Source organism: Leucoraja erinacea, chromosome 14 (genome assembly GCF_028641065.1).
Source record: "Leucoraja erinacea ecotype New England chromosome 14, Leri_hhj_1, whole genome shotgun sequence".
Taxonomy (NCBI): domain Eukaryota; kingdom Metazoa; phylum Chordata; class Chondrichthyes; order Rajiformes; family Rajidae; genus Leucoraja; species Leucoraja erinaceus.
This window is the reverse complement of record NC_073390.1, coordinates 2,084,009-2,109,759: the sequence shown is the minus strand read 5'-3', so window position 1 is coordinate 2,109,759 and position 25,751 is coordinate 2,084,009. Positions and strand designations below refer to the sequence as shown.

The 25,751-nt window shown below is 41.5% G+C and overlaps 1 protein-coding gene across 9 annotated transcripts in view; it reads left to right on the top strand.

The window, feature by feature from the left end:
* eif4g1a (eukaryotic translation initiation factor 4 gamma, 1a) overlaps positions 1–25,751 on the top strand; it is a 105,212-nt gene that overhangs the window by 27,497 nt on the left and 51,964 nt on the right. For all 9 annotated transcript variants that reach the window (XM_055645365.1, XM_055645372.1, XM_055645366.1 and 6 more), the window contains 4 exons: positions 7,739–7,854; positions 17,762–17,854; positions 23,681–23,762; positions 24,532–25,380. In XM_055645365.1, coding sequence (XP_055501340.1) covers positions 7,739–7,854; positions 17,762–17,854; positions 23,681–23,762; positions 24,532–25,380 — 1,140 coding nt within the window. The remainder of the gene's footprint in view (positions 1–7,738; positions 7,855–17,761; positions 17,855–23,680; positions 23,763–24,531; positions 25,381–25,751) is intronic.

Here is a 25,751-nt window from a genome sequence, read left to right as displayed (position 1 = left end):
GATCTTTCCTTTTTCTACATTGTTTCCTATCTGCAAATGTTCTTGCCATGGCAGCCGATCTAGGCCCTCATGAAGCATCAGCATTTCATAACTGCCACCCCACACTGCCACTTCATATAATTACTAAACTTTGCTATGTTATTTTATTCCTTCATCCAAATCAACATATAAAATTATTAAGGGATTGGACACGCTAGATGCAGGAAGCATGTTCCCGATGTTGGGAGTCCAGAACCAGGGGCTACAGTTTAAGGATAAGGGGTAGACCATTCTTCTTCTTGCGTATGGCGTGCACAGCCTAAAGTTGTAGGACAACTTGTTCTATTTGATCTTATTTCATTGTGCACGCCAGGTTGATTGCATTCGGTGAAACAAGAACACGTTTAGAACTAAGATGAGGAAAAAACTTTTTTGCACAGAGTTGTGAGCTTATGGAATTCTCTGCCTCGGAAGGCAGTGGAGGCCAATTCACTGGATGCATTCAAAAGAGAGTTATGGGCCTGTCCCACTGTATGAGGTAATTCAAGAGTTCTCCCGAGTTTTCCCGTGATTTGAACTTGGAGAATGTATGTAGGAGTTTGTGAATGTCTCGTTGCGGCTCGTACGAGTAACGGTAGGTACTTGGGGAAATCCGGTAAACTCGTGACGATTTTTCAACACTGAAAAATGTCCACGAGTAAAATGAATACTCGTGATGAAAAAAATTGGTACTTATTACTCTTACAAGCCGCTACGAGACATCCACAAACTCATTCGGACATTCTCTGAGTTCGAATCATGGGAAAACTCGGGAGAACTCTTGAATTACCTCGTACAGTGGGACAGGCCCTTTAAATAGAGCTCTTGGGACTAGCAGAATCAAGGGATATGGGGAGAAGGCAGGAACGGGTTACTGCTTATGGAAGATCAGCCATAATCGCCTTGAATGGTGATGCTGGCTCGAAGGGCCGAACGGCCTACTCCTGCATCTATTGTCTACGTATCTATATTATGAGCAGCTAATCCTTTCGATATTCTCGTCAAAGCTACCAACTCAAAAATCACTAGGTTATTCCAATTTTCTTTAATTCGTTGTTTAATCCATTCTGGTAGCCTGTTAACGCCCTCTGAAATTCCAAAAACAACATAATTTGGACTGTCTATCAATTTTGCTGGTCATAATCTCAGCACTTAATATGATATTCTTTCATTAATTGCATGACAGCGGCCTAATCCTAGTACTGTTTTCTATGTTCCCCCATGACCACTTATTATACATGCATGTTGTTTCCAGCTGGTGTTATGGTGAGCATAATAAGCAAAGTTTCACTTTTGACGCAGTGAGCTCCAATAATTTACCCCTGTTCAACCCTATCTACGTATCGTTCCAGTGTTGTTTCACGGCTCATCCCAGCTATTCTACTGTACTTTTCTCGTCTACCAGATTTAAAAAATATAAATGGAGTGTCTCCTAATATTTAATTTTTTGTTGTTTAGAATCATTAATTTAGATCCATCAGGTAGAGAATCGTTAATTCATTTTCAAATCTCAGTATGCGATTAAGTCAATGAATTCTGATAATTCAGCAAATGGTATATTGTACCTATAATTGACGAAATTTTAATGCTGATGGTAAATGCTGTTTTGAAATGCCAGACCCAATGCAGTGTTCAGTGCAAGATAACATTTAGTGTCATGTCATTTGTCATAATGGTGCAACTGTTTTGCAAAGGTAGATATATTTAAAAGGCTATGAAAATTAGGATTGCTATTTGGGTTAATGCCTACAATTGCGCAAAATAGAAGATTTTGTATTTCAAAAACGCATCTGTCAGTGGACTAGGGAAAAGAGCAGTATTCTAGTGTCCTGCACCATGGAATGGAAGAACACCTATTTGTGTTCAACTTCATAACATGGTAAGTTCCTCGTACTTTCTATCAAGATTTTGTATGTCCAGCTGGAAAATTAACATTGCAATGGTTTTTATATGCATCAAATCAATTTGGTGTATTTTCATAGACTGCACTTAAACAGTCAGTCATGTTTTCTACATAATTTCAGCAATAAATTTATCATTGCTATTTTCATAAGACAATTTGAGTTTAACAGAAATGTAAGCATTATTGACATGAGTGTCTGATATTTAAGGGCCTGTCCCACCAGCATGCGATTGCATGCATCTAGCGCGACCAAACGTGATGGCTTGAGGCGTACGGCCTCGCGGGGCCGGTTCCACTTCCAACAGTCTGGAGTTGTGCGGGGCTGGTCCCGACATCATACTCGCCAATCAGCTGGGCAGGAGGTGGGCCGACTGAATTTGGACGTCACACGGTGTCGGGCGGTTACGTCATAACGCAACGGCACGTCGGGCGGTGACGTCATCACGCAACGCCACGCGCTATGCGTACGCCGTCAAGACGCTGCGTACGGCGTTGAGACGCTGTGTATGCTCATCGAGGCGCTGCGTACAGCCTGAATGTGACTGTGGGCCGACAGGCCATTGCCGCGCTGAATTTTTGGACCGTGTCAGTTTTTTGGAGTCCCGCGCGATGTTGGAACCAGCCCCGCACAACTCCATACGGCTCCGGCAATCGAAGTGGGACCGCCCCCCCCCCCCCCCCCCCGAGGCCGTACGACTCAAACGGCCACGTTAGGTCGCGCTCGGCACATGCAGTCGCATGCGGGTGGGCCAGGCCCTTTAGTTTTAAACAAAAAAGCACAATTGTACATTGTCTTTATTTAGATAGACAAGTTAACAATCTTCTGTACGGAGTAGGAAGTGCAGTTTAAGCAAATAATTTGGTTCAGCAAATGTGGGGTTTCTTCTGGTTTGCATCCTCTGGTTGACCCATACAGATCTGATATATGTTTGGATATCTAAAAAGGCATAATTTATTTCCCTTGCAATTGTCCTGAAAATGTAAAATTCTAATTTGTATTAATTCCACCCACTGCAATTATCTTGAAATAGGTTTAGGATTATTGGTGATTTTTGTTATTGGTAACAATTGGATTATCAATTGATCCAGTTTGCAATTGCATCAAGCAGCAGGAAATGTATTGTTTTCTGGCTTTATAAAAGTCTTATGGTAATTGGCTTTGATTCGTGTATCCAAATAGTTGTTGCCTAAATATTTACACTACTTGGGTAGATAGTCTTGCAGCGTGGAAACGGGCCCTTCGGCCCAAGCTGGCATAATTTACATGGTATAAAGAGTTCAATTTCTTATTTATGGGATATTTTACTTTTAAAATATCTAAAATCTGATTTCATAAATCGGTTAGGATGAATTGTGATTTAAAAGTCTAGTCTGATGCCTGTCTTGAATACATCAAACACAGTCCTTCAAGATTATATCATTTGTATAAGGAAAGACCAACTTGTTTCTAGTTGCTGTCTAGCAGTACTTGCAGAGGAACGTTTACAAGTGAGAAACCTTTGTTAAGAATGCATTAACATCATAAAGCGGCATCCTGGTAATTTATTTGTCAAAATGATTGAAAACAAATTTTAACCAGAGCCCAGCATAAGGTCCCCCGAGTCTGCTCTGCCATTCAGTGAGGTTGATTCTTTGTTACATTCACTTTGCTTCTTGACATCTCTTCTTTGCCATGCTGAACCAAAAAGCCTTCATGCGGTGTCTTCACCACCTCTGCACAAAGAAATTGCAACATGTCCCGAAAGGGTCAGCTAAAAAACGGCATCAACTGGTGAATGCATCTTTTTTTAAAAAAAACCCAAAAAAACCATATGTAATCTTATTCTTCAAACTATAGTGAGTTTAGATTTGTTTTGTTCAGTCTCCCTTGAAAAGATATCCCTCTCTTCATTGGAATTGATCTACACTGTCTCAACTTAAAAAATACTGTTAAACAGTTCATTACTGCAATTATGGTTTTTGCCAAAGCCCTGCACAATTTTCATTTTTAAGACAGTGCTGGAGTAACTCAGCAGGTCTCTGCAGGCAGCAACTCTGGAGGACATGGATAGGTGACGTTTCAGGTCAACTCTGGGGTGGAGGCTGAAAAAAGCCAAGCAAGTGATAGATGGATACATGTGAATAGGGATTGATAAAGACCAGAGATGAAAAAGACAAAAGGCTGTCAAATGAGGAGAGAAGTGCAAAATGTTAAACCGGAGGATAGGATGTAGTTGGCATGGGACGAGGGAAGAGGAAATCGGTGGGGTAGGATAGTGTGAGAAATGTATGCTCATTCAGGTGGGGTATATGGATGAGCTGTTGGTTAGTTTCCTAAAATTGGTGAATTCAATGTGGTATCACTCAAGCAATGGAGGAGGCCCAGAAAGGAAGTTCGATATAGGAAAGGGAGTTAATGGTTAGCAACTGGGTAATCCAGAAGGTCATGGTAGACTGAATGCAAATGTTTGGCAAAACCGTTGCCTGATGTAGGCTTGGTCTCGCTGATGTAAAGGAGGCTACATTGGGGACAATTTATGTAACACTGTACACCATGCTTGTCATAGTAAAAGCTAATATACCATTCCTTCGCTAAATACTTGCTTTTCATGATTGGCTCTTGACTAGTCTTGAAGATTAATGTTTTCTAATCTTGGTTCTAAATAAATGATTAGTAAATTATTTATTTTTAAAATATATTTTCGAGTAGTATTTTATGAATCAACTACATCCTGAAATATGACCATGTATGGTCAATATGCAATGTTTTTCTCACTAAATTGGATGTTCATACCATTGCTTTAAAGTCTGGAGATTCAAGCATCGAGTTCATGCTAACCATCATCACCCGTTCCAACTAGTTCTGTTATTCCACTTTTGTATCCACTTCCTACATGCTGGGGACAATTTACAGAGGCCAGTTAGCTTACAAATTGCTGTCTTGGGGATGTGGAAGGAAACCTGAGCACCCAGAAGAAATCCACATGGTCATACGGAAGACATATAAACTCCATACAAACACACCGGGTCTCTGGCGCTGAGGCAGTGGCTCTACCAGCTGTGCCACTGTGCTGTCCCTGAGCACAATAGTTGTATTGAGCAGAACAGCGTCTAATTTTGTTCATAATGCTGACCATGTTTTTTTCCCCATAGACTAGATTTCATTGTGTTTTCAACATTGATGGAATCAGCGATTAATTTTTAACAAGGACAATTTGTAGTAGTTTAAGACTTTATACTGTACACTTTCCACAGTAGGGTGTATACATTTTCAGCAATTGTCGGTGCTAAATTAAGTAGTCTTTAGATGGATTTTTATTTGCGGCTTGTTCTTAAAGTTGGGGTCTAAATATAGCCTTACTCAAAGCTAACAATTAGTACTCGGAGTACAAGATTTTTATTTCATGTTTCAATGACCACTCTAGAGTTTTGAAAACAAACATTAAACAGAAGGGAAAATAACAAACTGCATATTTCCTGTATGATAACTTGATCAGTGACTGAAGTTTATCAATTTGTGATGTCTGAATTTTTTTGTCAATTGCTTCCCTTGTACTCAAATGGACTAAACATTTCAATATGAAAAAGAGGAACAACCCATTACATTTTTCAAATGTATTTTGATGATTGTGAAGTAGTTTACAAGTGTAAGTAATATCTTTCGGTTCATTGCATTGATTTGCAGTGAATTTTCAACTATTGTGCAGGTTTTAAGAGGCCTTTTTTATTTTCATTTATTTTTGATGGTAGTTGATTATTTCCCCTATTGTTTTCCTGGCTGAAATTTTGATAGTAATGTGCAAACTATTGGTTGACTTTGTGGTAGATATGTTGTAAATTTTGAAATATTGCCTGTGTTATTCATTGACCATTTGGGGCCCTGTAGAAACTCTCCCAATAAGGTGATTGTTCCCTATGTTTATTTCTCAGCTCCACCCATGTAGCCTCACTGGGTGAATCATCAGTAATGTCAACTTGAACTACTGCTGTGGCATTCTGTTTAATCAACAAAGCTACTCTTCTACCCCCCCCCCCCCCCCCCCCCCCCCCCCCCCCCCCCCACCTCTGTCTCCTGCCACACCTGTCCCCTGGAACATTAAGTTGCCACTCCTGTACCTCTCTTAGCCAGGGTTCAGTAATGGCAGCAGCATTCCAGTCACCATACCTAACCCAAGTTCACCTACCTTTAACGATCAAATCTCTTGCATTAAAATAAATGCGATTGTTTTAAGATTGCACTACACCTGTTTTGTAATTGCTCTAAAGTCTTCTTGTGTGACATGGAATATTTTGACCATTGTGCTCAAGTGCATTAGGAAAATGGTGTAGTAGTGCGCCAAGTACATTTTGAAAAATGGGAGACATGTTTATGTATTAAAAACTTTCCTCCAGATGTTAAAAGTAAAACGAAGTTGACATGGATATAGGGTAAGCTTGCTTATATTAATATGTATATCTGTCCAAGTTCCCGCTCCAATGTGTGATGAGAATTGGATTATGGCAGTACAAATTGGCACTGTTCTTCAACACTGAACACTGCTGTGATGCTTTTGTGGAATAATTCTGATGGTGTCTATCGCAGCTTTTGTATGTAAATCATGGTTTTCAGATGGGTTGTAGTCATACAGCACAAATGTGCCCTTCGGACCAGCAAGTTCTTGCTAACAGTACTAATCTAATTTACCAACATTTGATCTGTAATATTGAAAAATTGTGTTTTGTTTAGATGCTCTTCAAATGTTCCAAGATTGCTTACCCAGCTCCACCTTTGGGAGTGTGTTCCAGAATGGATGAAAATATTTTTTCCTCTGCCTTCTAACCCTCTGATTCCTTAAACCTCAGCTCCCTAGTTTTAGATGATGCTATTATGGGGAAGGATTTTATAATTTAGCATGCCTCCTATCATGTTCTCATGTTCTTATCTATTCCAAGGAAAACTGCCATGGGCAGGTATATAGATTGGAACGGTTTAGAGGGATCTGGCAGGTGCGACTAGTGTAAATGGGGCTGTACGGTCAGCATGACGAAGTTAGGCCGAAGGGCCTTTTTCTGTGCTGTGACCACATGACTCCATTTAATCTCCCTCATAACTGCAGCGTTCCATTTCAGACAATGTTCTGCTTAATCTTTGTACACTCTGCAATGCATTTGTGTCCCAACTGCTCGGGATTGTGTGTTTATCAAGTTGCAACTTAGTTAGAAATCAAAGATGCCACTTAGATGAGAAAATTAGAAAATGACGTACGTAAGGTTTGTGCCCCTATTGTGCTCATGGGCAGCTGGAATTCTGCAATCATCTATGAAAATGAAGTAATGGGATAATTAAGAACTTGTCCCAAAAACTCTAGGGAAATTATCATAAAATTCTACGGGATGATTTGTCCACCCTTCAAATATTTAGCACTGCAGTTAAAATCAGTTTGTATTGTGACTCATAAATGTACTCTCCAGAATCCTGTTACGATTGGTATCCAGCCAATAATGATTTGAAGGAAAGCATTTGCAGTTCCTGTTGGATTGGGCTCTGCTAGTTTATGAAGAGGGAAGTTGAGACTGCATTTTCCTGATGGTATACAGCAATTGTTCTCAAAAATGTATAATTAGAAGTTTTGGATTCTAGGGGTTTGTGACTAATGTTTTTTTTTCATTTTAGATTCTCTATAATTTCATAGGTGAGAGGAGCCAAGATTAAAAAAAAAAAAAAAATCTATTTAACCTTCATTTGGTTTCCTGCAAATGATTGATCTAAAGTAGAATTTTTCTAAAAGGAATCATCAGAGGTTGACCTTTCAGAGGATGGACTACTTACCCTCAGTTGTTGACACTTTGTCTCTTCAGGAACCTATTATCCAGCAACACAGGGAGTGCAATCATATTCTGCACCAGTGGCGCCTGCCACTGTTATGATAAATCCGGCTCAGCCACAAATGCCTCCAAAAAGAGAACGTAAACAGGTAAGTTCTTGCTGAACTGCATTCTCTTGGGTTGGTATTACAAAGTCTTGCCAATACTTCTTACACAATTACTCTCTCAAAACTACGTTATTAATAAACTTGGTAAATATCTAGTTAGATGTTTTTACTGAAAATTAACTACCTTTCATGTTTTATTCTAAATTCACCGCAGTCATGTTTTATTTTAGTTGATGCTCGATTTATATGACAGTCCTGCTCTGATGCCCTCTGTTGCCTGACAATATAATTTACCAATATTTTTTTGACTGCAGAATTTTTAATGAATTCAAGCTTGGAAAATCTTTTCAAACATTAATGTTTGGCAGCAATAATACTTTAAAATAAGGTGGCACAATGGCACAGCTGGTAGAGCTGTTGCCTTGGAGTGTCAGAGACACAAGTTTGATCCTGACCTCGGGTACTGTCTGTGTGGAGGTTCCACATTCTTCCTGTGACCACGTGGGTTTCCTCTGGGTATTCCGGTTTCCTCCTGCATCTCAAACACTTGCGGGTTATATGGTTAATTGGCTTCTGTAAATTGCCCCTGATATGTAGGGAGTGGAACTAGTGTGGATGGGTGATCGATGTTCAGTGTGGACTTGGTGTGCCAAACGGCTTGTAACCATGCTGTATTTCCCGACTAAACAAAAATAGTGGCATTTCTCACCATTATGTTCAATTAAAAATGCAAATTGGTTCTTGAATGTGTCAATTGTGCTCAATTTGCATGCCCACTGAAAAGCAATATGTAATTTATTCATAATCATAATTTAATTTATTAGCCAATTATGTTTTGTTACATACGTGGAATTTGGTTTGCCATAGTCATACCAAAAAAGCAACAAGACATACAACTGCATAAACATCCACCACAGCGGCTCCTCTACTGTGATGGAAGGCAATAAAGTCTTGTCTTCTTTCCTCCTTTCTTCCCGCGGTCGGGGTAGTCGAACAATCTGCTGCCGGTGATCGAGCTCCCACGTCGGAGTGGTCGAACTCCTGCGGCTTGGGGTTCCCGAAATCGGTCCCTAATCAGGGACCGGGAGCTCCACAATGTTAAAGTCCGCAGCTCCCGCCGATTGGAGCATCAAAGGCCGACCCCTGGCAAAGGGATCGCCCAACTCCAAGATGTTTAGTTCTAGAAGTTCCAATCACGAGGCCGCCAACTCCACGATATTAAGCCGCAGCGCGGGTGGAGATACGACACGGAAAAGTCGCACCTCCGTCGAGGAAAGAGATAAAAAAAGTTTCCTACACCCACCCCCCACAAATTCTAAAACGTCATAATGTTTGGGACAAAGATCCATCATTTATTTATTTCTCTCTGTACTCCACAATGTGAGATTTGTAATAGAAAAAAATCACGTGGTTAAAGTGCACACTGTCAGATTATAATAAAGGCCTTTTATACTTTTTGGTTTCACCATGTAGAAATTACAGCTGTGTTTATACATAGCCCCCTCCATTTCAGGGCACCATAATGTTTGGGACACAGCAATGTCATGTAAATGAAAGTAGTCATGTTCAGTATATCCTTTGCATGCAATAACTGTTTGAAGTCTGCGATTCATGGACATCACCAGTTGCTGGGTGTCTTCTCTGTGATGCTCTGGCAGGCCTACATTTAGCCATCTTTAGTTTATGCTTGTTTTGGGGGCTAGTCCCCTTCCGTTTTCTCTTCAGCATATAAAAGGCATGCTCAATTGGGTTCAGATCGGGTGATTGACTTGGCCACTCATGAATTGACCATTTTTAATTTTGAAAAACTCCTTTGTTGCTTTAGCAGTATTGTCTTGCTGTAGAGTGAACCACCGGCCAATGAGTTTTGAGGCATTTGTTTCAACTTGAACAGATAGGATGTGTCTATAAACTTCAGAATTTATCATGCTACTAACGTCAGCAGTTGCATCATCAATGAAGATAAGTGAGCCAGTACCTTCAGCAGCCATACATGCCCAGGCCATAACATCCCACCACTGTGTTTCACAGATGACGTGGCATGCTTTGGATCTTGAACAGTTCCTTCTCTCCTCCATACTTTGCTCTTGCCATCATTCTGATATGTTAATCTTCGTCTCGTCTGTCCACAAGACTACTTTCCAGAACTGGTTTGCCGCTTGCAGTGTAGCCTCTGTATTTCTGTTCATGAAGTCTTCTGCGGTCAGTGGTCATTGACAAATCCACACCCGATTCCTGAAGAGTTTCTGATCTGTCGGACAGGTGTTTGAGGATTTTTCTTTATTATAGAGAGAAATTCTTCTGTCATCAGCTGTGGATTTTGTGATTAGTAATCTCACCAGTGCTCTCTTTCTTCTTAATGATGTTCCAAACAGTTGATTTTGGTTAGCCTAAGGTTTGGCTGATGTGTCTAACAGTTTTATTCTTGTTTCTCAGTCTCATAATGGCTTCTTTGACTTTCATTGGCACAACTTTGGTCCTCATGTTGATAAACAACAATAAAAGTGGAAAGACTAGGTGCTGAGAGCTCTCTTATAACTACATTAAGGAGGCAATTAAACACATCTGAGCAATTGCAAACACCTGTGAAGCCACGTGTCCCAAACATTATGGTGCCCTGAAATGGGGGGGGGACTATGTATAAACACAGCTGTAATTCCTACATGGTGAAACCAAAATGTATTTTTTTTCTATTACAAGTCGCAGATTGTGGAGTACAGTGGCAAATAAGTAAGTGGCGGGTCTTTGTCCCAAACATTATGGAGGGCACTAAATTTTACAACAAACTAAAAACACAAAGAATGAAAAAGGCGCAGACAGACCGTTGGCGAGGCAGCCATCGTGTGGCGCCCCCTGGTGGTTCTGCGTCTGGGTTTTTAAAGCATTACAATGCTGCCATTTATAACCTGCTTTGTGGCACAAGCACTGGTGTTAGATAGAGCCAGCCTTTGTGCCATGTCTTGCACAATCCTGAAGTCAAAGCCAATAAAACAGTTTACAGAGCCCAAAATCAATTCTTGTTCTTTTTGAATATAAGCAGTATGTATGCCTGGTGATCTAGCTGGTTTTGCTAGACGTCTGCAAATCGTTGCTTGACTTGGTTGCACATTGTCCATAATCCCATCCAGGTTACACCTGAAGTCAAACTGTACCTAGAATGGCAAATAAGAGTCCATGTGAATGCAAACCACAATGTGGTAATTACGTTTAATGGATTGTTCTCGTGCTGGAGATGACTGCAACCAGAACAGAGGATTGTGGTGAACAGAGATAGATACAAAATGCTGGAGTAACTCAGTAGGACAGGCAGCATCTCTGGAGAGACATAATGGGTGAAGGGAGATAGATAGATAGATAAGGAAGTGTGAAGGGGTGAAAACAGGGCAAAGGGAATGAAGTTCAAGGGAAATGTAGGAGAAATCATTGTTACCTGGGAGAAAGACAACAACAACGCAAACAGAGATAATGTAGTCAGAGACGGTAAGACTGGTCAGAGAACTGGGAAGGGGGAGGGATGGAGAGATTGACGGGATCCCACCCCTAGCCACATCTTCCCATCTCCACTATATTCCCCCCCCCCCCCCCCCCCCCCCCCCCCCCCCCCCCCCCCCCGGCTTCATCCAAGGATCCCGGTAGTTTAACCTGGTGAGGCAGAGTTTCACTTGCACCTCATCTACTGTATCCTCTGTTCCAGGTGTGGACTCCTGTATATCAGTGAGACCAAGCGCAGGCCTGGCTATCGTTTCGCTGAACACCGCCGTTCAGTCCGCCTGAACCTACCTGATCTCCCGGTTGCTAAACACTTTAACGCCCCCTCCCATTCCCACACTGATCTTTCTGTCCTGGGACTCCTCCATTGTCAGAGTGAGGCTCAGCACAAATTGGAGGAACAGCACCTCGGATTTCGCTTGGGCAGTGGTTTGAACATTGACTTCTCTAACTTCAAGTAACCCTTGCTATCCCTCTCTCCATCCCTCCCCCTTCCCAGATCTCCGACCAGTCTTGCTGTCTCCGACTACATTATCTCTGCTTCCTTTGTTGCTATCTTCTCCCAGCTAACAATGATCTATTCTACATTTACCTTGATCTCCATTCCCTTTGCCTTGTTTTCACACCTTCACACTTATCTATCTCCCTCCCCCCTGAGGTCAGTCTGAAGAAGGATCTCGACCCAAAACATCACCCATTTCTTCTCCTGAGATGCTGCCTGTCCCACCGAATTACTCCAGCTTTTTGTGCCTACCTTTGAGCTAGAGATGTTGTCTTGCTTGCAGGGAAATTTGCATATGATCTCTGACTTGTACGCTGTCTCCTTTTATAGTGTCAACTCATGTTGCATCTCTCTCCCTTCTGTTTTCCTTTGAACTTTAAAATTGCACTGATTCTGGACCTGCTTTAGTTTTCGAGATGCAGGGCATGAACAGGCCCCTTCGGCTCACCGAGCCTGCACCGACCCACACATTAACACTACCCTAATGTTCTAGATTTTGTTCAGTTAATTACAACAATGCTAAGTCCACATGAATCTGTTGTGCTCTGGACATGTGTAGAATTGTTGTTTTGTATTGTGCAAAATTGGTGCTTATGCTTTTGTCAGTATGTGCATTCGCAGCTGTTGCGTGCCTTGCTGTAATTTATTCTAAAGTAGCTCCTGTATCATCTTGATGCCTATTTGATGATCAGCTTCTTGTTGCTGGTAATAGGAATTAAGTTTATTTGGGGTACCCAAAAGGATAGTATTGGAGGAATGTAGGAATGTAAGGTGTGTAAGACCTGAGGAGCTTATGCGGGATGGAGAGGCAAGATTATGGATGAATATGAATTTTAGTGTATTTTGAAAAATATTGCAATAAATTTAAGTTTTTTAAGTCTTTAAATAGTTTATTTTGCTTAGCTTGGTATAAGACTTGTTTTAAGATTGGGAGCCTTTCTGCTAAACATCTAATGGTTGTCAGGCCTCTAAAGATTGGTCAATAGCTGGAATTTATGTGGCATCTTTATGATTTTGGAACTTCCCATTGAACTTGCATTTATTTAGTTCTGAAGTTATTTTTCACACAAAGGGTGGTGTATGGAACAAGCTGCCAGAGGAGGTAGTTGAGGCTGGGACAATACCTATGTTTAAGAAACAAACAAGTACATGGGTAGGACAGATTTGGAGGGATATGGGCCAAACATAGGCAGGTGGGACTAGTGTAGCTAGGACATGATGGCCGGTGTGGACAAGTTGGGCCGAAGGGCCTGTTTCCACACTGTATCGCCCTCTTTTAAGTGGCTACTGCTTCTGTAGACGGATAAAGCAGTCACCGAAATGTCACCCATTCCTTCTCTCCAGTGATGCTGCCTGTCCTACTGAGTTATTCCAGCATTTTGTGTCTGTCAACGCAGGAATAGGTCCATTGACCCGTGAAACCTATGCTAACCATGATACAAATTAATCAACCCCATCTGCTTCCTATCCAACCACTCCCTGCATGTTCATGTGTCTGTCTAAATGCCACTTAAAACTGTCTGTTTCTGCAAACCCCAGCCAATTTTCCCCCTCCCTTACCTCCTCATGGCAAGCATCTGTCAAATGTTCGCGCTTGTGTTAATTCTGAGTGTTCTAGTATGTGACATTTCTACCCTAGAGGGTGGAGGTTATGGCAGACTACCCTGTCTATGCCTTTCGTAATTCTACGTTACACAGGTTTTCCCTCGGCCTCCAATTTGGAGAAATCAATATTTTCATTATTTTATGGCTAAAAAATAGATGCGTTGTGAACTAAAAAAAACTAACATGCAGAATGCAAATAGGGCAAGTTTTGATTAGTGAGAGTGAGAAAGTAAATAAATAGAGCTTTTTATTTAAAGAATTGGAACAATTTACTGAATTTACAACTAAGAGGATTATTTTTTTTGAACTGGGATGGTTGAGAATCATTTCCAGTCATTTGAAAAGATTCTTGCTTTGGTAAATACTATGTTTTTGCAGTAAATATGTTGAGTCAAATGGAGGATCAGTCGCAAGCTTGAACTTTTGTAATTTAACACATCAGCTATAATTAATTGGCATTAATTGCTTTGTTTTAAAAAACATCCTATAAGAGCAAGATAAGTTTTTTTTAATTGAAAACTCACTTTTATTTGCCTGGCAAATTCTTGTCAATACATATCCGCTGAAGAGCAGAGAACAAAACTGCTTTGTTATATACTACCATATAATCTACCATGTACTTTGATTAATGGCTCTATCTGAAAGACTGCATCTCATCAGTTGTTGATCTCGCAAAATATTCCTCCATATCGCACTGAGGTATCATTTTGAATTTTCCTATAATTGGCCTTGAACCACAGATTTTTTGTTATTAATTGGTATATGAAGTGGAATAGAATTCTGCTGAATGTTTTAGGCTTCTGCTTTTGTGTTGATGTAAACCCCATACTGATCCCATTTCCTTGTTTTTTCAGCAACTTCTTTGATATTTTTTGTTTTTCTACTATTTGTAGTGAAATGAAGAGTGTTACCTTTAGCCACTGAAGTGCTTAATGTTATATTGTTGATCTGTGCTTGGTTAAAAGCAGACTACTGACATTGAACTGTCTTGCTTGCTCATGGTTTGTTTGGTGTTCAGCTTTTCATCCAGCAAATAAAGACCGTGCTAGAGTAACTCAGCGGGTCTGGCATCATCCCCATTATCCCTGGAGTCAAAAGGATTGAAGAGTTGTGAATTGTGTGTGTGGTGGGGGGGAAGGGGAAAGAGGAGAGGAGTGTAAGAAGGGACTGCAGATGTTCATCTCTGGAGAATAGGGATCGGTTATATATCAGGTTGAGACCCTACACCGGGCGGAGATTAAGGAAGAGGGAAATTAAGAGGTATGGGAAGGTACAGAACAAAGCAGACCCTGCATCGATGTCTCTGGAACAGTGGAGATAACGAAGGGATATAAATGTTGGCTGTGAATGGGGTGATACCAATGGGATACAAACGGTGAAATTAGTAAGACTAATTAGTAAGGGTGGGGAAGGGACTAAGATTAGTAAGGGTGGGGAAGGGACGAAAAGAGAGGGAGTGCAAGGGTTACTTGAAGTTGAAGGTTGTAAGTTGCACAAGCAAAATATGAGGTGCTGTTCCTTCAGTTTGCTTATGACAGTGGAGGAGGCCCAGGACAGGAAGGTCAGTGTTGGAATGGGAAGGGGAGTTAAAATGGTTAGCGACTGGGAGATCACATGGGTCTTGATGGACAGAGCTCCGGAACTCCGTGATCAATTTGTCCATTCCCACCCAATCCACCCTCTCCTGGCACTTTCCCTTGCAACTGCAGGAAATGCTACACTTGTCACTTTACCTCACCCCTTGACTCCATCCAAGGACCCAAGCAGTCTTTCCAGGTGCGGCACAGGTTCACCTGCAGCTCCTCAACCTCATCTATTGCATCCGCTGCTCTAGGTGTCAGCTGCTCTACATCGGTGAGACCAAGCGTCGGCTTGGCGATCGCTTCGCCCAACACCCCCACTCTGTTCGCAATAACCAACCTGATCTCCCGGTGTCTCAGCACTTCAACTCCCCCTCCCATTCCGAATCCGACCTTTGTGTCCTGGGCCTCCTCCATGGCCAGAGTGAGGCCCACTGTCAATTGGAGGAGCAGCACCTCATATTTCGCTTGGGTAGTTTACACCCCAGCGGTATGAACATTGACTTCTCTAATTTCAGGTAGTCCCTGCTTTCTCCTTCTTTGCCCTCCCCTTCCCAGCTATCCCACAGCCCACTGCCTCCGGCTCTTCCTTTCTTCTTCTCCCCCCCCCCCCCCCCCCCCCCCCCCATCCCCACCCCCACATCAGTCTGAAGAAGGGTCTCGACCCGAAATGTTGCCTATTTCCTTCCCTCCATTATTGCTGCCTCACCCGCAGAGTTTCTCCAGCATTTTTGTCTACTTTACTAAATGAGGACATCTCGACTTTGCTAGAATGGGAAGATGGAGAAATTGAGTCGGGGATAGTGTCTTTGCAAGAGGCAGAGTAGCTCCGATAACTGAAGGTCGGTAGGTTTTCAGTACGTGTCAGTTTGTAGTCTGTCCAGCAATTGGGCGATTATTCCGATGTTTGTACTTTGTGGATTTTCATCAGATAAGAACATGAGAAATAGAAGCAGGCTTAGACCATTTAGCCCCGGAACCAACTGCGCCATTCAGCAACAATGTTTTACCTCTGCCATTCCTGCACGAACCCATACCACTTGATAATTCTCAGTATGTAAAAATCTATCCACCTGTCTTGAAAGTGGTTTTAGAGGTATAACAAATTGTTGAACAGATTTAGGTTGGAAATATAGCAGTACTTATGACATTAAATTTGCTGTACGCCTGCACTGTCCAGCATAAGGTAGATTTTGAATTTGGCTCTCTCAGACTTAAAGATAGTACATAAAGTAGTTAAATGAATAGGTTCTTAATACGTGGAAGTACTTAGTACATACTTATTTTATAATTTAACTTTGTTCATTGATTATACAATATATGTTATTCCTTATTAACCTTTGTTAGTTGGGTAAAATGAAATAATTATAACATGGCTCATGTTTTCATTCTGCATTTAGAACCCCCTCCATTTCCTTTCAATATTGTTTTGGAGATAGTTATACTTTCCTTTCCTGCGAGCAGTTGGTTTTCATTGCTAGTAAGCCAGTTCGGTATTCAGACTGTGCATGCACAGGTCATAGGTTGCTCGGGCTAAGCACTCGCATGGGTGCAGATCTGCTCCTCGTCACTATCCAGCCGCCGCTGGGCTGTCCCCTCCCGAGTGCCCTGTCCGGAGGCGGCCCAGTTCCAGTGGGAGCGGCGGAGGGGGAGGGGGGAGGCGCCGGCTCCAGCTCGGCTCTGCCTGTCAGAGCGGGGTGTGGCGCGTAAAAGAGGCACCAATTCCAGCTCAACCCCGCCCATCCCCCCCGGCGGGACAGGCAGAGCTGGGGCCGGCGCCTCTCCTCCGCGCTGCCTACGGGCCTGGGCCGGCACTCCCGTCCATGGACCTGGAATAGAAGACCCTCCTTCAAAATTCCCACACATTAGACTTTTGCGCCATGGTTGGGGTGGATGGGAGCGGGGATTTCCACGGGCGCAAGGAACAAACGATCTAAAGTTTGCGTTGAGTGAACTGACTATTCTTAACGTCCTCGCCCTACACCAGCGTTTGTGAGAGTGGTTGGATCCCAGCTTCAGCTCAACCAATGTCGGTCACATTATCCGGACATGCGGTGGGGGATCAGCAGCTGATGTGAGGCATTGGTGATGCTCTGGAATCCTAGTCGGCTGCCGCCAAGCAGCGGGATCGAGGAGGCAGCGTCCGTCCCGGGGAGTAGAGGTGTGAGTTCTTCCAGCGGCGAGTGAGCGGAGAGGCACCAGCTACCGCGGGCCGCTCACCTGTCAGGCGCTGACTCCTCCATCCCGGGATCCAACCACTCTCACAAAACGTCGGTGTACGACGAGGACGGTAAGAACATTCAGGTCACTCAATGCAAACTTTGGGTCATTTGTTTCTTGCGCCCGCGGTCGAGATGAGGGGGTTCTGAAGTTGCATTCCCTCGATTGAGGACATTTTCTCGACTCTCCTAGAAGCAACAAGCCATGGCTTTACCAGTGGTTGTCTGTCTAACTGAAACCTATCTTCCCCCACCTCTCACCGTCTCTCCCTGTCTCCCACTCGCATCTACCCCCCCTCTCTCTCTCTCTCGCTGTTGCACCCCGCTCTCCCCCGCTACCAGGCACCCCGTTCGCTTTTTTTGATTCTCAAATAACCTTTGCCAAATCTCACGATTCCTTGCGTTTATCGGAATACCGAACTGGCTTATACAAAACTATCTACTTTGTTCTCTCATTCCCTACATGCAAATGCTACGTCAATGGCTTTAACTTGATGAGATTCTTGAGCAAAGTTTCCTTGAACTCTATATTTTCTGGATAATTTGTTTCTTAGATCCGGATAAGGGATCCAAACCAGGGTGGAAAAGACATCACAGAAGAGATCATGTCTGGAGGAAGATCGGGTTCTACACCAACGCCGCCACAGGCAAGTATTATAACTGGGTGCTTGCAAGTGTCCTGATTATAGAACCAGTGAATGGTTTCTTGTTTTTATCCTTTTAGTCTTATAAATGAAGGAAATATTATAAACATAACTTGCAATATTTATAAGAATAGAAATGGTGTCCTCTGGCAGAATTTGAAGAAAGATGGTTAATATTTTGAGTCCATGATCTCCCATCACGACTGGGAAAGTTAAATTGAATCTTTTAACGAGAGGTGGGGTAGATGAACGGAGGGGTATTGGTATTGGGGACAGAAAGAACAAAAGGGAAGGTCTGTGATGGAGATTGGGAGAGATTAATATGTAGAGCTCAGTGATGAACAAAATATATGACTTCGGAAGGTACAGTTGAGAAAGGACAAATAAACTCTGAAATTATCGGTAGGGAAAATAACTTACATTTACTTGAAATAATACTTACCTGAACCTGGACATTCAGGAAGGTTAGACCACATGGCCTGCAGGGGAGCTAGCACTGGATACAGAATTGGCTTCATTAATAGAGGCCGAGAGTGGTGGTGGAAGGGTGTAAGAAGGAACTGCAGATGCTGGTTTAAACCAAAGATAGACACAAAGCTGGAATAACTCAGCGGGACAGGCAGCATCTCTGGAGAGAAGGAATGGGTGACGTTTCGGGGCGAGACCTGTCTTCAGGTGGAAGTGTGTTTTTTTTCAGATTGGAGACTTGTGATGAGTGATGTTCCTCGGATCAGTGCTTGGCTCATTGCTGTTTGTGGTTAATATCAATGATTTGGATGTGAATGTAGAAGGCATAATTAATAAGTTAGCAGATGACTAAGGTGGATAGAATTGTGGATAGTGAAGATGGTTATCAAAATTACAGCAGGCTCTTGATCAGTGGGCTGAGGAATGGCTAATGTTTTTTTAATGCAGATATGTGTGAGGTGTTGCATTTTGGGAAGTCAATCCAGGGCAAGACCTTCACAGAGAATTGTAGGCCCCCTGGGGTGTGGTGGAACAGAGGGCTTGAGGAGTACAGGTACATATTCCCCTGACAATGGCACAATATATAGACTGGCTGGTCAAGAAAGCCTTTGGTACATTGGCCATCATCAGTTCCGGTATTGAGTGTCGAAGTTGGGGTGCTATGTTGCAGTTGTATAAGATGTTGGAGAGGCCACACTTGGAATAGACTGTGATCAGGTTTGGTCACCCTGCTATAGGAAGGATGTCATTAAGCTAGAAAGAGTGCAGAGAAAATTTATGAAGATATTATGGAGTCTATAAAATCATGAGGGGAATGGATGGGGAGTGCACATTCATTTGCGATGGGAAGGGAAATGAAAAACCAGGCCTTGTTTAACATGAGACAATGGTAAATTAAGACCAAAGAACTTCCCAAGGAGATTGAACATTTTCTAGTTTGAAGAACTCAATAGATAATGAAATTATGAGAAGAAAGTAACCTTAATATCAAGTTTCTGTAAAAGCGGTTGCATGGCAAAATTAGTGAATATTTTTGGTGTCCACCATCTCATGCATAACATCAGCATTTTGCAGTAGCTATATTTCCATCAAATTATGTACCGGCTGTCTCTTATTATGTATGGACAATTACTTCCATAAAGTTTATTCAAAACATGAGAAAGAAATGACAACAAAAAAAATACTGGAATAAACAGGATCTACGTTCATTTTGGTGTCGACTCTTGGACACTGTAACACACGTTTCAGTAGATAACATAAATATTGCTCATTTGGTCACATACTCCATGTTTATAGCAAGAAAGTATATTTGTATGTTAAAAAACAGCAAAAGTGAAGAAATCACCTAGCATGCTTTAGAAAAAAAACGTTCTAAAATTCATGTAACGGTTGTTATGGTGGACACCAAACATAAAATGTAAAAAAACGCATAGGGACGCATGTTAAACAAGGAATTTTGTTCATTAATTAAATTTATCTATCTCTCCCTGTCATGTACTGCTGCTGGGAGGGTTTTTGCTTAATCCGAATCAAGTTGAAATAATTTATTTGTGAGCTTCAGTTTTACGTATGATGTCACACTTTTTGTACCCAATATTGTAAAAACACACACATGGCCTAAATGAGACTAGCTTGACTGGGGCATCTTGGTTAGCAGGGACGAGTTGGGCCGAGTTGGGCCGAAGGGGCTGTTTCTGTGCTGTATGATTCTATGACCATATGAGATGTGCTTTTGAGATCAGGTTGAAAGGGCCCAATCAAAAGATAAATAGGGCGTAGCTGGCATCTGTATTGAGTTGTGTTGAAACCTTGCAGGAGTCCAGACCAAAAGTCTGAGTGAGAATGGAGTGGTTATTCAGATGACTGTTGGTAAGAAACTCTCTCACCTTTGCATAGAGAATGGAAGTGTTCTGCAAAGCAGTCATTCAGTTTGCATTTGTTTTTCTCCATATAAAGGGGACTACATTATAACCATGTAACACTGATATTGGGAAATATTAATTGGCCTGGGTTTGCTGATATAGGAACTGAAAACTGCATGATTGGCTTTAGAAGATTGTAGCTGGGAAATTTTCACAGGTGGTCAGCTAGTAAGATGAAGGTTAGCACATTTAAGTGGGCGGTCAGAAGCTTGGAAATACTTGCAGGCAAAACTGAGCAAAATCCAGGCCATTGTTTGCTGTCCCATTTGGTGCAAAAACAACTTTCCTGCGTATTATCACATTACTTCCCATTTCAAGAGCTGCCAAGTAGTACAGATTTCGCGTATTTTGTACGGAAATGCGATTGGCATACGGATGTATGATATTGTATTGTTAAATACGGAGTTCAGTTCAGTCTGAAGAAGGGTCTCGACCAGAAACGTCACCCCTTCCTTCTCACCAGAGTCGCTGCCTGTCCTGCTCCAGGTTTAAACAGAGCGCTATCAGTTTAATGCGTGGGAATTTACACTAAGCACTGTGGGTTCTAAATATAGCGCTACCAGCTAAAGCGCTATGGGTTTTAAACATAGCGCTATGGGCTTTGCATATTTGCATATATGGCCATCGCGATATGGGTCATAGACTGTTCAGGAAAATTCTCTTATAACAATGAGTCTTTGAAATTCTCTTTCTCAGTGGAAGTTGAGCCTTTTCAGGCAGTGGTAGAATTCTGGATAAGCCTAGTGGTGAAAGGTTATCTGGGATTGGGACTGGCCTTGATTTTACGGAACGGTGGGTGGGCTCAAGGGGGAGAGAGCGGGAGGGAGGGGGGAGAGAGTGAAGAGAGGTAGAAGGAGGGAGGAAGGGAATAAGAGGGAGGAAGAAAAAAAAGTGGGAGAGAGAGGGAGGGGTAGGAGGGAAAGGGGAGCGAGATAGAGAAAGGGGGAGAGTCGGATGGAGAGAGGGAATAGGAGACGGAGGGAGAGAGGTAGAGTCGGTGGGAAAGGCAGAGAAAGAGGGAGAGGGATGGAGGGGGAGGGAGACTTCCAAAATGGCTTCTACATCAACATCTGGTGCTGGATGCAGCCGTTCAAACAGCAGTGTACAAAGAGATAATGAATGCACTGTCAAGTAAGGTGCGTAGAAGACATGTCAATTAGTAGCAAAGTTATGCATTCTTGTACTCTTACATGTGTATGACCGCACATTAAAAAAACATTTTTTTCAGCAAAATGGCACCGTGTAAAAATACTGATTTTCTCAGCAAAATACTGTTTTTCAGGTACTAGAATACTGAAATGCAATGACAAAACTTGGCAGCTCTGCATTTCCAGTAAAAACAAAATTATGTCCTATCACCTTCTGCAATCAATTTATTTGGAATGTTGTTGCATTCTGTTGTCACACATCATTTTACTACCAAGTTCATTTTACAGCAAACAAATTGTGGTTTGTTTGTGATGGTCATAAATTCGCAAATTCTCTGACCATAATCTTAATTCATTTTCTAGCTGCTTGTCTTTGCGCTAAAATTTTGCTGAGGTGGTTAGCAAACCAGATAGAAATATTGACAGATTGATTAACCGTAATTTTTTATGTTATGTAACAAGTTATTGTATAGTGACAATAAATGGCATATCTCTAAGGAAACGCCCTGTTAACAGGAGAGGAAAAAGACTGTAGCAACTAGCTTTTAAATCTGTCTAAGATCTCACTGTTTCATTAATTTAATTTAAATATAATTTAAACTAATAAAATGCTTAAAGATTAAAAAATTTCAGCATTTTACATGCTGGAACAATGAATTTAGAAAGTGAATAAACTGGTATTTTTTAACAATGCAGTTAAAGCTAATGTAATTGATCTGCTGCCCTGGCTATTTGATTTGGAAAAGAGGATGCGGATAAGACATAATTGTATACAATTGAAAGATCTAGAGTGGATAGGAAGGTCAAATTTCTTTTAGCAATTCACCATAACTATTAATATAATTGGCAGCAAAAAATGATAGGGTGTAATGATCAAGATGATGTTAACATATGCAATGAATGAAAGTATGTCTGTAACCATGTGCAAAGCAGTATTGAGTGTAGATGTGGTGGGTGGGTAAATTAGTTTTATTCACATACAAAATTAGTTTAATATTATTAAAATGACTGTGATTGAGCTCCATAATCTTGGCGTTTGGGAATAATGCAATATATTATTCAGATACTGAATAAAACCGACAAAATTGAACGCAAAAAGTTGTTAAACAACCTGCCTTTGTTCATATCTTTAGCTAATTAAGATTCCAGCTCTATCCAATGGTATTTTTGCTGTGTACTTGAAGTAGCTAGTCAAGACCAGAACACCAAAGGTGGCCTAGTTGGTAAGGCAGCAAAATTGGCAATTGGAGTTTAATCCAAAAGAGTGGTGTGATGCGCGTCCCAAGGTTCAAGTGAATCGGCTATAACATTTGGGGATGACACGAGCTGTGGAGGAACAAATGGACCTTGGATAAAGAAGTTGCCTGAGATGGGATTTTGGGTTATATCTGGGAAGAGTAAATGGATCCTTGAGTCGGGAGGCCGATGAGGGTTACAAATTGTATAATATACTTTAATTGGAGCTGAGGCTGGGTTTACAAAGGCAGTGAAGGTTATGCTACAATAATAGTTAGCTACAGCTTGTGTAGTGTTCTCATCACCACATTACAAATAAGATAGGATCGCGTTGGAGAGGGGCATGGACTCTCTGTTCCTGCGGGGAAAGGAAAATATTAGCTTGGAAGAATGTTGAGTGGTCTGAGGTGATTGTTTTAGAACAGGGAGGTGAGAGATGACTGTATGAACAGGGAAGTGAGAAGTTACTAAGTTATGTATAGTGAATAAGGAAGGAGCTATTTCCCTCCGAGGGATCATGTATGAATGAATATCAATTTAAATAATGTGTGGAGGAAATTAGGATATATTTATAACCCAGAGGATAAAAAAGGATCTGACACTCGCCCATCTGAAAGCTAAATAATCTCCACCCGTGTCATAGGTTTTCTGTGATTGTATGAAAAGTAGGGACTGAATATTTTTTCAACAATTGAAAACTTAGTAGGTAACATTAGCTGAGTAATATTAGCTCTACAGTGAATATGAAGTGTGTATAGAGGCAGAGATGCAACATGGAGACTGGCTCAATTGAACATGTGCTAAGCATCGAACAGCCATTCACGCTTAACCCCACATTCTCTCAACTTAAAATCAAATACTATTGCTGATGCTTGGTTTCTAACTATTTAGCACTTTCTGTCTGTTCATGCTGTTGTTTTTACTTGTATTTCAAATAGCTTAAACGCCATAACTTTAATAACAATTTTAAATAGGCATCACATTATTTGGAGCAAATGTATACATAAAAAAATATTAGTTACAAACCTATCATTCTGTCCTTTCTCATTCCACAGTCTGCAGGAGGTTTAGAAGGAAGTGGTGCTGTACAAGCAAATGGGGAAAGTCCTCATCCTGTTCCCGTTGTCATTCGGCCAGGTAAGATGAAATGCTCATACAAAATGTAGTTCAACATTGGAATCGGGCAACAATTTGTTCTTGCACAACAAAAGCGGCACTTTTTTCCCCAGTATGGATGGCAGTTAACTAAATTGCATAATTTGGTTGAAATTTGCTTCTGGGCACATTTTTGTAATTGGGGATTTTATATTCAAATTTGTAGAAGTGATCTGGCATTCTACTTTCCTACAAACTGTAAGTAAGTAATTTATAATATCCTGGTATCTTAAACTCCAAAGTTAAGTTGGCTTTGAATAGACCTTAATTTATTTGTTTAGTATTTTTCCTAATGCCATTTTCTTCAGTTGAATTAGCTACTACAGAGCTGGTGACACTTCCTATGCTTTGTCAATGCAATTGTAGGTTATTCTCTTGCGTGACTTGTCACCTTTTTATGTGCTTGTGTTATTGAAGTGTGAAGCCACTGGTAAATCTGGTAAAGGCTCATCTGCTGGAACCCAGTCTTGATTAAAGCAACATTATTATTATTAATGTCCTTTTCAGAGGCACATGTTGGTTGCTTAAGCTTTTAAAACATATTATTGAAGAAAATCTGCAAGTTGTCATGTCCTCATGTCATTTAGTTGGACTCAAGCTGCCTCCAGACAACTTATGATCTGTAGTCTGACCCTGTCTAGACAATTATCTGTCTAGACAGCTATGTTGGTGTCACTCCGTAAAACTGAGCACCAATTTTTTTGAATTGTATGCGATATTTCTTGTATTAAATCTTTTTTGATTTTTGTAGACAAACCAAAGTCCCCTGCAGTGATATCGAAACCAGTAGAAGAGCCAAACCAACTTGACAGACCTATTTCGCCTGATATTGTAGAAAACAAATCTGAAAATGACACTAAACCACCAGAGTCCAAAGAAGTACAAGAAAATACCGTCACAGAGCCAGAGGACACCACAGACATTACAGTCTCTTTTGATGTGACTGTGACAGATTCTGTGCCACCTGATGGTGATGGTGATGATGATGGTGGTGATGATGATGGCGATGGTGTTGGTGGTGGTGGTGTTGATAATGATGGCGATGATGTTGATGATGATGATGTTGTTGATGATGAAATAAGTCCTTTGGCAGAACCTATTGCTTTGACACATGCAGTTCAAGAAATGCAAGAAAGTGAAACGGAGGTAAAAGAACTACCGAAAGAGGTGATTCCAGAAGAATGTAGCTCAAAAGACTTGACAGTGGAAAGTAATGGTTTTACACCAGCAGAGGAAGTTGAGCCTAGTCAAGTGTCTGAGCCTTCATTAGAACCTCTAGAACCTCCACTTGAACCTGTAATGGATTCGCCCATTGTACAACCTGAAGAACCGAAAATGACAAATGGTCTTGAGCTTTCAACAAAGCAGGATTCTGAAGTTTCAGAAGTTCAAGAGGAATCTCACATCAGTCCTATTTCTGAGCCTGAGGCACCGACATGTGAAGAGAATGCAGAAGTATTAGCACCTTCTGAAGAGAAGGAGAAGGAGAAGGAAAAGGAAAAGGAGGAGGAGGAAGAGGAGGATATTGCTGAAGTCCAAATGCAGGATGCCTTGCCATCAGCAGCTACTTTATCCCAGACTAACGACAATTCTACGCAAGGTATTTGTGATAGATATTGAGAGAGTTGAGTTAGTGGTGGCGATTTAACATTATAACCCATTTGATTGTACTAGCATTCAAAAGTAAGAGTAGCAGTTTAATTTGTAACTAATTAGGGAGAATTGTACAGCCATTTGTTTATTTAAAAAAAGAAATGCTGGATTGTGTAGCATTGCAAACAAAGTCCATTGTTAAGTATGTGTAAGAAGGAACTGTAGATGCTGGTTTAAACTAAAGATAGACACACAAAGCTGGAGTAACTCAGCGGGCCAGGCAGTATTTCGGGAGAGAAGGAATGGGTGACTGAAGAAGGGTTTCGTCCCGAAATGTCACCCATTCCTTTTCTCCAGAGATGCTGCCTGCCCCGATGA